This window comes from Wyeomyia smithii, chromosome 3 (genome assembly GCF_029784165.1).
Source record: "Wyeomyia smithii strain HCP4-BCI-WySm-NY-G18 chromosome 3, ASM2978416v1, whole genome shotgun sequence".
Taxonomy (NCBI): Eukaryota; Metazoa; Arthropoda; class Insecta; order Diptera; family Culicidae; genus Wyeomyia; species Wyeomyia smithii.
The window spans coordinates 222,115,627-222,129,280 of NC_073696.1; the positions used below are offsets into that span (position 1 = coordinate 222,115,627).

Here is a 13,654-nt window from a genome sequence, read left to right on the forward strand (position 1 = left end):
CGGACACTGCGGGTAAGATGGACACTTTCAATATTTCACAAACTAGAATGTATTATGATAGTTGAGTGATGCGAATACCTTCTTTATAGTGTGTTAATGCTTTTAGGTTGCATTATCGGTTTTCAGCAAGCAAACTGTCAAATTTGTAAGTAAAAAAAGAATATTTTCGTGAACGCGCAATTTGATGTAATTTTTATTCCACGGAAAATAGTGAAAAACTCGTGAAACTTACGTGTTTTCATTTGTTCACAATAGTAAAGTGATTAATTAGTCTTTCCTCGGTTTTCTAGTGAAAATCCAGAAGATTTTCGATGTTCCGATGAAGAGCTACGATCGTTTGAAAAATTTACAACCAGGTCGGGCAAGACGGACACTACACTACACGGACGGGCACACTAAGGTAGGGAAAGTTGGACATACGAATTTTCCAAGAATTTTCACATGTAGCATCTGTTGTGTACTACAGATGTTCACAAAGTACACCCGCGAGAGAAACCAGCAGATATTAATCACTTAGCAGTTAGCAGCAGCTGGGAGTCGACGAAATTATGTTCATGTTGAAAAATTGAATCTACTTCAAATTATTTCTGTAACGTTGAATTAACCACCTTTGTTTATGCGTAAGGTGTTCTAAGAGGGCAGTTTGTTGTTCAAAATCTATCATGCTGATTGCAGCCTTTGAGCTGCCCCAACAGTGAGGGAATTAAATAAATTAATAAAGGACGACTGCGACAGAATTTGATTGCTAGGATCTCGCACAAAATGTTTGCTTGTGTTGATGCCACAAATTAATAACCTTCAATTCCGTGTTTATTTGCTTTAGAAAAGGTATTTTGCTGATCAAGGTCGGATATTGATCGCAACCTTTGTGCTGCCCTAACAGGGGGAATAAGGTACTCTGACAACACGCACTTTGAAAGCTGTTTTCACATTATGTAAATTAGACGGCCGCAACAAAATTTGATTGTTAATATTGTTGTCAAAAAATATTAATCTTCAATTACAGTAACTGTTCGCTAACTGGGTGCTGTTTAACTGGGCTGCTTTTTAACTGGGCGTTCGCTAACTGGGCTATAGCCCAGTTAAAAAGCAGATGAACGTCAAAAATCAGCGTTTGGCATAACGCTGTCAAAACGAGATAGGGGCTCATGAATAGTGAATTGAGATCGATTTTTTCAGTTCAATGGATTTTGGTTGTCATCACACATGCGATCCACCAGACTCGTTTCCAGGTCAAATAAATATTTTGTGGAAAGAACATGTTTTCAAGCAACGGTTAGTGTAAATAAAGCACACGCAAAGCTAAAGACAATGTATTATTTTTCATTTCATCAATCAGGATTTTTAGTGTATTTGTTTTCAAACATTTTCCAATTTTCGCTGAGGGAGATTTGCCTAGCGCCATTACATCGAAATCCCCCTCGGTATTTGACGACATTTGAAATGTCAGTTAGCGAGCGACATTCGTTAACTGGGCTAGGCCCTCAGCCCAGTTAGCGAACGAATAGTGTACTTGTTTATTTGCCTTGAAAAAGGCATTTTGCTGTTCAAAATCGGTCGCTAATCGCAAACTTTGTGCTGCCCCAACAGTAGGGGAAGAAAGCCACACGGAAAACATGCACTGTAACTGTTTTACATTCATTCAGCAAATCAGACGGCCACGACAGATTTAAATTGCTAGGATCCAGCACAGAAATTATTAACCTTCAATGACGTGTTTATTTGCCTTGAAAAAGGTATTTTACTATGTAGGATTTGATTTGCTGATGGCAAGCTTTATGCTGCCCCAATATTGGGGAAATAACGGCACTCTGACAACACACGCTGCTCCTGAGACATGTGACCAACCACCGGGCAAGTGATTTGTTCTATCCGAAAGCAGCTACAGGCGCAACCCGCTGCTACTGTTGGTATCCGCTTCTGCTACTGACAACGTTGTGGACTGGACGTCCGTCCAGACCTTCCAACTAAAAAATGTAACTGATTCTACCAGGGAGTCCCTGGTAAAATCAGTTACATGGCAGGGACACTCTTTTATAGCCGAAGGTTGCTACGAAATAGGCCATGCCTCATTTCTAAGTTTCACCATTGTCTCATGTTCTTTAGACGAATAATTCCCAATTCGCATTTAAGTTTTGTATCCAGCGAAAATACACCAATGGTGCTCTCTCACACGCAACGATTTTAACCCGTATCGTGTTGCGGTTTGTTACATAAAGCGATTTCGTTTGCTCGCTGTTGCGTATTGCATCATGTTGCAACTGAGCAGCTGGGAGACGACGAAATTCTGTTCATACTGATTGATTGAATCGACTTCATATCAGTTCGCATAGTCGAATTAACTGCCTTTGAAAATGCGTTATAACTGTGCAGTTTTTTGCTCAAAATCGGTTATGCTGATCGCAGCCTCTGTGCTACCCCAATAGTGGGGTATTAACTGAAAAAAGTTGAAATTAGACAACTACAACAGTGTTTGGTTGCTAGGATCCCGCAAAGAATGTTTGCTTGTGTTGATGCCAGAAAATTATTAACCTTCAATTATTTGCCTTGAAAAAGGCATTTTACTGATCAAGATCGGATATTGACACTGAAAACACGAACTGTAAAACTAGTTCACAATCAGTAAATTAGACGGCCGCGACAGATTTTAATTGCAAGGATCCACCACAGAACGCATTTTGCTGTTCAGAATTAGATTTGCTGATGGCAATCTTTATGCTGCCCCAACAGTGGGGGAATAATGGCAGTATGGCGACACACGCTGAGAAGAACCGCGCTGCTCCTGAGACATGGTGACCAATCCGCTGTTACTGCTAAGTGCTGATATCTGCTGCTGCCAACGTTGTGGATGGTCCAGCCAGCTCTCCTTTCGACTAATGAATGTAGTTGATTTTACCATAAACTCTCTTTTATAGCCGAAAGTTGCTACGAAATAGGCCACGTCTTTCTGTTCAGTTTTCCCATTCTGTAATTTTCTTTAGACGAATTATTCTACAATTCGCATTTGTTTTTTGTATCCAGCGAATAAACACCTATGATGCTCTCATGCACAACGATTTTACCCCGTATCGTATTACGGGCAGGGTTGCAAATTTTCTTTGTCAGTGATAGATTCTCAGTTGAAACTGAATACTATGAATATCAGTATCAACACGAACGAGCTGACACTGATAATTGCTTCCAGCGCCAATCAGTTGACAGTGGTAATGCTGACTAGCAGCATTACTGTGATTTCGATTAGGGATGGGAAATATCGACTAAAATGGCTATCGATAACTATCGATAAATTTCCTGCTGGCATCGATAACTATCGATAATTATCGATAGTTCGACAGCTAGAATCAGATAAAGAAAAACAACAAATTGTTGCTTCCGTTGTGGACAGAAACAATATTTAAAAGTTTATTCACACACATAATTCGCACTCATGCGAAATCACGTCGTTGTCCGCACAAGTTAGAGTGAGCGAAAATGATTATCTCTCAATTTTCTAACAATTTTAATCAGGATTTCGTGTGAGAGCGAACAAGCATCGAAATCTCTTTCAACAATGGCAAAGCCAATTTTTTTTCAGTCCTGGCATCATTGTGGAGTATGAATGGCGATGCGAGGAAAATATCAATAACTATCGATAACGCTAAAAGCTTAACGATTCCTTCGATAGCCGGCAGCTATCGATACTATCGATAATTATCGATAGGTTTCCCATCCCTAATTTCGATTTCGCACACGCTATGTTGCTCTAGCGATGTTTATGCGGTGTAGGATGAAGGTGCCTACCTACTCCATTGACTTCATGCAGTAGATTGGCTCAGATAAAATAATTTCGATATTAATTAAGATATATCATTTACATGACTGACATGATTATTGACTGATAGTTGACTTGGGTGACACTCAATATCAGTTTGAAGTGAGTGAGAGTGAAACTGCTGTTGGATCACTTTCATTTTTCTGTGTCGAAATTTCGCAACACTGATTACGGGTTGTAATCAAGCAAGCGATTTCGTTTGCTCGCTGTTGCTTGTTGCATCATGTTGCAACTGAGCAGCTGAAAGACGAATGAACAGAATTTCGGTTCATACAGATTGGTTGAATTGATTTCGATTTATTCCTGTAAAGTCGAATTAATCACCTTTGTTGAGGTGTTCTAACAGGACAGAGCAGTTTGTTGCTCAAAATCGGTTATGCTGATCGCAGCCTTCGTGCTGCCCCAACAGTAAATAAATAAAGTAAATTTTTTGCCCGCGACAGAATTTGATTGCTAGGATCCAGCACAGAATGATTGTGTTATTGCCAAAAATTATTAACCTTCAATTACTTGATTATTTGCCTTAAGAAAGGCATTTTGCTGTTCAAAATCTGTAAAAGGCTGTTTTCGCAATTAGTAAATAAGACGGCCGCGACAGATTGTGTTTTCTTGGATTCAGCACAGAATGTGCTGTTGCCAAGATAAAGCAAAACTTTATGGCGGGCAGAAGGCCGAAGCCCTTAACTGGCGAATCGAGACGATTGGTGCTACCTCGTTGCTGCTGTGTACTGTGATTAGTGTACTGACGCAACCCGCTACTGCTACTTCCGCAGTTCGCTACACTACAGCTAACTAGTTATACTATTCTGTCGACCTTTTTAGGGTAAGGCAGCGAGCGACCAATCAGAGGACGTAATTTTTGTTTCAACAAGGCTTGACAATTATCAATAGAACAATAGTTCGCACAATCAATCAACAATTTTCTACATTTGGGTGGATGCGTGTATAATTTTCCAATCGATTGCTGCAAAAATGAAGGAAATCGGTTGAAAACAAACCGATTTACAAGCATTTAAAAAAGGACATTTTTTGTCCCCTTTTCGTTTATAGTTTTCCTATTTACATCCCTATGTGCAAATATATTAAATACCAATATAGTTCACTTACGTGAAATTATGAAGACAAATTGAAAATGACAGAAGCGTTAGTCACCTTTTCGACCGCTAGGTGCGCCACTTCTGATTTTGTTCTACACGACATGCGAAGTAGAGTAACTTTTGACAATAATATTACCCTAATGGGTACACTGAAAAAAATTCACATTTTATTGTGAAGTGAACTCGGCCGAATATTTTATAATAATAAAGTTCACCTAAGTATAAGGCAATCCATGGGTGGTGTTCCACGGTTTGTACGTTTGTCGACCTCCGACAATATTTTGAGTTGTAAAATGGCGAGTTCCGGTGACTGGAAAACTGCCGAAAATGACCAAATACCACCTAATATGGCTGTTTTTTTTTTAACCAGAATGACGCTCAGAGGCCAGAAATTGTCTCGAAATGCCAGTTTGAAATCCAAGATGGCGACTTCCGGTTTTTTAAAAATCAGACAAAATTTTGAATTGTAAGATGGCGACTTCCAGTGATTGGAAAAAAAGAGGAAAATTACCAAATACCACCAATATGGATGTTTCTTTAACTAGAATGACGCTCAGAGGCCAGAAATTGTCTCTGAATACCATTTTGAAATCCAAGATGGCGACTTCCGGTTTCAGAGAAACAGCGAGATATGACCAAATACCATCCAATATGGGTATTTCCGAATTCGTGATGATGCACTGAAACCACAAATCGACCTCAGACAACATTTTGAGTAGTAAAATGGCGACTTTTGGTGACTGGAAAACTGCCGAAAATGACCCAAATACAACCAAATATGGGTGTTTCTTTAACCAGAATGATGCTCAGAGGCCAGAAATTGTCTCCAACTGCCATTTTGAAATCCAATATGGCGACTTCTGGTTCCTAAACAACAGTGGCAAAAGACCAAATAACACTCATTATGGGTATTTCCGAGATTGTTATGATGCACTGAAGCTACAAATCGACCTCAGATAACATTATGAATTGTAAAATGACGACTTCCGGTGAATGGGAAACTGCCGAAAATAACCAAATAACACCCAATATGGGTATTTCTTCAACCGGCCGATTTCCATCCAATATAAGATGTTTCGATACCAGAATGATACACAGGAGCTAGAATCGACCACAGACAACATTTTGAATTCTAAGATGGTGACTTCCGGTTTCTGTAGAACAGCCGAAAATGACTAAATAACACCTATTATTGGTGTTTCTGTAACCAGAATGACGCTCAGGGGCCAGAAATTGTCTCCAAAAAAAATAGCCTAAAGGGACCAAATGCCACCCAATATGAGTGTTTCTTTAACCAGAATGATGCATGGAGCTAAAAATTGACCTCAGACACTATTTTGAATTGTAAGATGGCAACTTCTGGGAAACAGCCGAATACTACTGCATATGAATATTTCCGTAATCGAAATAATGTAAAGAAGCCAAGCATTGACCCTGGGCACCAAATTGAATTCGCAGATGACCACTTTCAGTTTCTGGAAAACAACGAAAATAACTGAATACCACCCAATATGAGTGTTTTCGGAATAGAGGTGATGTACTAAAGGCAAAAGTCGAGGATGTTGTCATTCCGATAAAACCAATAATTTCAAACGATATAAACAAATCGCAAGAAATCAATGAATTTGGAATGTTGAAAATTATTGAATCAAACACAAAAATAGGCGGGACGAAGTTTGCCGGGTCAGCTAGTAAATACATAAATATGCTGGTTAAAGCAAAGCTGCAAGTGATGAATACGAAGATTAGAACTCGAGAGCAAAAAATTCGGAGGGATAAAAAAAAAACAAAAAATACTTTCAAAACGAAGAAAACTAAACATTAAATAATAGTTTTTGCATAACAGTTGTTATCACTAATTATGTTTGTTTTGTTGAATATCTTTTATATATAATATAATAAAGCTTTCAAACCAATTACAACATGATATGTATCCATACTTAAATTGTTAAATTGGTAGAACATTCAAGTGTTATCTAAGCTAAAAGTTGCACAACAACCATATACGACTATTGACAACCATTGTGCGGTTTCTCCTTTTATCTTTTTCACGAGGTAATTGAAATATTCATTTATTTGTACACTTCGTGGCCTGATTATTGAGCTTGAGCTTGACGGCCGCACATTTCGTAGTTGCTTCCCGTGATGGATCTGAGCTAGTGAAGTTACACAGGGAACCACGTATATAGCAACTTGGGATTAGTTTACCATTTACACGTCGTGGCCTGATTATTTGAATATTTCTTCTTCGTGCCTCGATAAGCTACATCTATTATATTATCAATATTTAACTCCCGGAATGGCGTTAGTTTTACATACAAACAATATACGCACGAAATCTGCAACATATTTTTTTCTGTAAAAGTATGAAATTGAGTCAACTTAATCTAAAATTGAGTAAATTCAGTTTCGTGTGTGAGAATGTCACACGCTCACAGAAATTCAACAACAACGCACAGTGGTACAGTAAGGCAATGTAGGCGGACACGAGTTTTTCGATGCGATTTTTTGGTTTTAGAGTAAATTTTTTTTCTAAGAACTTGTTTCTTATATTTAGTCTATTTTTTATGTGCAAATGAAAATTAGGGTGGTCCTGAAATCGACTAAATGAAAAAACTAACTTTTTATTTGCATAAATAAATGTATACATTCATCGGCACAGTTGTAGATCAACTAATTTTAAGCAACTTTCGGTATTTCTTCACAATATTTATACAATATTTGTTCTATCAAATGATACCAAAAAATATTATTTATGTTTGCCCTAAACGGAGACATCAATATACCAAAAGGGCCTATTTTTAAAATAGAAATAGTGAAAACTCTTCATCTGTATAATATATCGACATATTTTTTTCGTCAAAATTGGCGTATTTTTGATTAAAGTTACCGAAGAAAACTTTGTTTTTAAATTTGAATTGAAAAAATAGAGCGAAAAGACTGTTTTTGGAAACCAAATTTCATGTCTACAAAAAAGTTTTTTACAAAGTTACTTAGAATTAGTTGGTCTACAAGTTTGCCAAAGAATGTTTTATTTCGTTGATTTTAGGACCACCCTAATTTTCATTCGCACATGAATCGAGGACTATGTATAAGAAACAACTTTTTACAAAAACTATGGCTTTAAACCGCAAACCAAAATCGCAACGAAAAGCCTATGTCCGCCTAAATTGCCTTACTGTACCACTGTGCAATGAGTTTAGTTACCTTTTTCACCACAAGAGGGGGTGTTCCCTGTCTGTCTTCACGGGAATATATGGGAAATTCGAGAGTGAACTATATTGTTATTTTAAGATATTTGCTATGTGGTAGGCTAAAGAAAAAAGTAGTTCTACGTCAAAAAATCGGAGACTATATATCATCAAGTCCGACCTGTAATTGCATTTGAGTCAATTTTGGGACACTTTTCCCATTCAGTGAATCTTATAAGACTTTTATGCAAATAGTAGCTCGAAAGGTAGTAAACAACTTTCCTTATTACATCAATGTGATTAGTTCTCAAAATCATGTAGTTTTGATTTTTGTCCCGTCTTACCATACACTCGACATACCGTGCGACATATATTTAACCTGTACGGTCACCTCCAACGTTAATGCCTGCACTTGCATCCCATCTCCAAGATCCTCTTGGGCCAGTGCTTGGTAGGCTGGTTGGCCTTTTTACTCAACGATCATTTCTTGCTTGCGGGATCGGCAGATGCTTCAAACATCCCCTCTCAGGTCCTTTAGCTTCGCATCGCCTCTAACTGCCTGACCTCTAAGTACTTCGACTCTTAAGTCTTAAGCATAAGATCGTCGCCCTTGATTCTCATTTTCCTCTCAGCCGGTTTTGAGACCTGCTGGACTGTCTTGTTCGTTTCGCGGCTAGCCCAAAGACACATACCGCCGCACAGAGGAGTACCTAGAACAAAAAGCTGGCCAAAATAAGAAAAAAGCTTTCTGTCGCTTTTTGGTGCCGCTATAGTTTTTTTCTGCAGCTGCTTCACAAAATACCATCACTCGAAAAACGTCAAACGGTATTATCATATGCTGAGAGCGCTGTAAACATTGACAAATTTTCAAGCATATTTTAGGGAATCGAACCATTTATAGAAACAAGTTGTTCCAGGCGTCAAAAATATGACAATTGATCAATAATTTGCTTCAATAAGTTCTTTATGTTCAATGCTAATAAACCGGTTGATAGAATTTTCGTTATTAAGAATTATAGCTACTTTTAAGAAGTTAGTTCGAAATTAGTGATTTTTACGTATTTTCGAGCGTTTTCAATATTGGAAAAGTTTTGGAAGTTCATAACATCACAAACATATCCTCGCAAATATCTCATCCGGTAACGTCCGGATTGACATTTACGACCCGTTTGAAAAATTTTGTTTATGACAAATTTTGACGTTAAGTGTTTACGCGTACATGAGAAATGAAAAAATACCTACCTCACGCTTAAAACAGAGTTTCAGGTCAACAAGAATTAAATGAGATTAGTTAAGTGATTAAATTTAACTAAGTTAAGTTAACTTAAAATTAACTTGATGCACAGAAACAATAATCCGGGTAAATAACACTCCGTACAAAAGGCCTTTTCCAACCTACGTAGGTTCCACGAGGCATCACAAAATCTGTGAGCAACAAATTGAAAATTCAAAATGAAGATATATTTGTTCCGCTACCCGTTTTGCGAACACAAATTATACGAGCGTATTTCTCCATCTTCATCTCCCAGATGGTCTCGAGGTACGATGCTGGCCTAACAAGCCAGCCGTCGTAGGTTCGAGTCTCGTCTCGGGAGAGACTGTTAGTGTCAGTAGGATCGTAGCGCTAGCCCCGCAATTGTCCTGTACACTAAATAGTCGGCTGCGAAGTCTGTGTATAAATAAACAGAAGGTCAAGTTCCGAATCGGAATGTAGCGCTAAGGCTTTGCTTTGCTTTATTTCTCCATCTGCTCACTAACATTACTGAAGACACATAGGCTATGTACATGTAAACATTAAGTTGTGTGTGTGATATGTAGAGTTACTCTTTGATACAATACTCGAATCAGCCACTTCCACTTCTCACTAATCTAATTTCGACTAATTTTGACCAGGTTTGCACTCGAGTTACTCCTCTGTGCGCCGCAAACATGCAGGTATCTGTTTGGACCGCCCCTATGGCATCGCGCCATGTTTCAATGGCTAACATCTCAACATATGTGTAAACGAGATAGCATAGCATATCACCAGCGGGCCCAATTTATTTTGAGCCCAGGACAAGAGTTCACTGTCATTCACTGTTACTCGGTATAGGGATGCCAATGGCTCGGTTTGGACCGACTTTGTCGCTTTTTCAGTCGCCTTCGTCTCTCTCTTCTGCACAGCCGCAGTTTTCACATTGAGCTCAGCATGCTCCTTCTTCGCAGCATAAACATTCAGGTAGGGTGAGGGACTAGTTCGTCAGGGGTTTTCTTCGTCTTAATTTTTGCTTCATTCTAATGAGAAAAATATACACAGTAAAAGATTCTGAATATCACACGTCACGTGAAATAGTTTCTCATTTGAATTTCTGTTGCTTTTGACGAAAACCACGATTTGAATTTCAGTTGCTTCTGACGTAAATAATGGTTTTGTTTGAAAATTACACGCAAATCATTCAAATTTACGTGGAATGTTATGTTAATTTTCTATCATAACCGATGGAGGAAATTCTTTACATGCGATTCGATATAAAGTTTTCTTACTGTGTATGACGAGGAAAACCCCTGCCGAAGTAGTCCCACACCCTACTTCGTTTGTTGTTTGTTTTGTTTTCCACATTGTAACGGTAACCACTGTTGCGATTGAGTATTATTAACCGAATTGATTGTGATGACGGACGAAGCGGGTTTTCAACGGTTGAATGGTTGAACTAATTTGTGTTAGAATTAGAAATATTTCAAATGTGCATTATCACTACTGCTGCTATAAACTATTGGTAAGATTGAATATACAAATCAACAAGTTTAACCGTTGTATACTCGGCAGGGTACCCGGGTACCTTTTCAGACTTTATTGCTTTAAAAAAACAAGAATAACCTTAACTTAGCCAGCTGAAGCTTATGGAATGCTCCTAACTAGTGGAAATAAACCATTTTCCATCATCAGACTGTTTTTAGTAGCAGAGGGGGTCGGAAGAAGGGGCTTCGAATATTTTAACCCCATAAGTCCTCGGCAGGGTACCCGGGTACCCACAGAATGAAATACCTCTTGCTTTTTCATTTCTTATCCGATTTTCGATCTTGGCCTATCAAAAGATAGATTGAACAGATTGGAAAATCTGTCTACTTAGAATCCGGGAACGACATGAACCTGTGACCACATCTGGTGCCTGTTAATCCAGATCTTCGGGAACATGTTCCGATAAGACGAAGTTGTACTTCTTTCAATAAAACCGAACAAAATTGGTTTCAAAGTTTCCGAAATCACTCCAGGAGTTGATTTTCATTCATTTTGAGTCCATCTGATAAGTTGTCTGAAATTGTTATTTCGGAGCAGACTCCCGATCTTGAACATGGTCCCGATGATTCGGATACACGGGAACCATATGGGACCAATGGCTTATAAGGTCCCTTATACTAAAAATAGACAAATTATCCAATCTTTTGATGGGTTAAGATCGAAAATTGGTCAAGGATTAAAAAAGTAATTTTGGTGGGTACCCGGGCACCCTGCCGAGTTCTTACATGTTATAAAATTGCCGAGTACATAACGGTTAAAATCTAATTATTGAAAAGAAGCCAGAATCATAAAAGCACCTAAAAAGTGAGATATCGTAAGCTTAACCACCCCGTTGTCACCAGATCCAAATGATCGGGCGTTTCAGATATTTCGTTGACTGGTTGTATGGAGATACCGATTCGCCATCTGTGGAACATGAGAGCGGAGTTTTATCGTTCAAATTTCAGCAACGTTTGGTGAAAAAAAAGGAAAACTAACTTACACTCAATTCCCAGTAGTGTTGAATTCCAGATTGCTTGACCTGCATGATAAGATCATCCAACGCATGACGAAAGGGACTGGTCTTGGTCACTATTGCCGTTACCGATTCCCAGTACAAATCATCTTTTAATAGCTGAAGCTTGGTGGAAGCTTCGTTATCGACGAAATCCGACGGCACAAAGTGCGAAAACTCTGTACGTTCTCCTACGAAACCCAGATCGAGCGTCTTGGTGTGCATACTCAAATAGTCGTCATTCCTGATACGATAGTTTTTCACCAACGTTTGCATGTAAGGCTGTAATGCCGTACGACGTTAATCACAGCTTACTAGTTACCATGCAACGTACCTGAGGCGATTGTAACATTGAGAAAATCCAAGAAAGAGCACCACCAGCGAACAGCATCCCACTGGCAGCTAAATCTCTAGTGGTATCGATAGGCTTTTCATATTGCGGTAAAGTCATGACTCCTGCCAAGCCGCCCCCATAACTATTACCAACCATAAATCCAGCAAAAAGCAGAGATGTAAATAAACATACACACGATGCCATGTCCGTACGCATGCGAGCACTCTGTTCCATGTAAAATCCAATCATGGTCAACATCGCATCACTGATCGTGATTGGCGTTTCGTTCGAGGGTCTCAGAATTTGATAACGCACCTTCTCAATTAACCACACTGCTAGAGCCCCTACACAAAATGCTATAAAAACAGCTATCCAGAGATATCCGCTGAAGGAAAGGAAAGGAGTTCGCCATGGTGCTAACATTCGAGGCTTTGGAACTAGTACAGTGATTCCTGAACGACTAATCGGTAAAACGTAGGCTGCGAATTTATACGGCTGTCTCCTGTCAGGAGAAAACTATCTCCAATAAGAGTAAAAATAAAATAAAATTATAGCAAAAACTAACCAAAAGTAGATGGCAGCCATTGCAATATCAGCCCGACGTTCAACAACAGCTCCGAGCAATCCAGTTCCCGTATGATTATCAAAAACTTCACCCCAGAGACTAACTTCATCTATGGAAAGAATTAGGAGTAGCCTAAATTCAGTTTATACAACAATTATCAAACCACTCACCGAAAGAAGCTTCGATGGTACAATTGTGTTTGCGACAAAATTCGAGCAATAACATAACTTCGGTTCCATCCAAAAATAATGGCAGATCATCCTGTTTGTATTTCGGGTCATAACGAGCGTTTGCCTGTTCTGGATCTGTCTATTTTTCTTAGAGTAAAATGTTATGCTGAAATTTATGTGAAATGTATTACATACCAATTCCGAATAATATACATATGGTGGATACATCAGAGTACATAATCGAATTGCTGTCCCTCGCATATTATCAATAGCATCCGGAGGATGGTCGACTGCAGTCGGCCAAATTGATACATCCACCGTGCCACGTGTCCCGTTGTTATTCGAAAGCCGCATTGTGTACAACAGTACGGAGTCATCTTCTCTGTCCGTCGGACAAACAAAAATTGTATTCGGTAGCTCCACGATATTGGGATGATTTTTCACTCCATCCAGCGCAGTCATATTAGAGGAATCCATTACTGCGATTAGTTTCTTGTTTGACGATCTCTGATCTGCTACATCGTGCGCTTTAACAAACGCGTCCAGAAACGGAAAGATGGCACTTTCGAACACTACAAACGACTGGCAACCGTTTTCGATGGCTAAAAACATGGTTTCTTCAAAGTTTTCATCCACCAAAATCATTGTCGCAGGAATTGGAACGTTTATGTGACTGTTGTCCGAATGCGATCGTATAACGCATATCGCATAAT

The 13,654-nt window shown here is 38.9% G+C and overlaps 1 protein-coding gene across 1 annotated transcript; it reads right to left on the reverse strand.

The window, feature by feature from the left end:
- Nucleotides 1–11,624: 11,624 nt before the first annotated feature.
- LOC129730908 (glutamate receptor-like) lies at nt 11,625–13,452 on the reverse strand. Its single transcript, XM_055690511.1, has 6 exons — nt 13,137–13,452; nt 12,942–13,080; nt 12,772–12,880; nt 12,207–12,708; nt 11,861–12,154; nt 11,625–11,784 (listed from the first exon to the last, which is right to left on the reverse strand). Exons 1-6 carry the CDS (start codon nt 13,416–13,418, stop codon nt 11,740–11,742), a joined length of 1,371 nt encoding a protein of 456 aa, XP_055546486.1. The 5' UTR covers nt 13,419–13,452; the 3' UTR covers nt 11,625–11,739.
- Nucleotides 13,453–13,654: the final 202 nt, after the last annotated feature.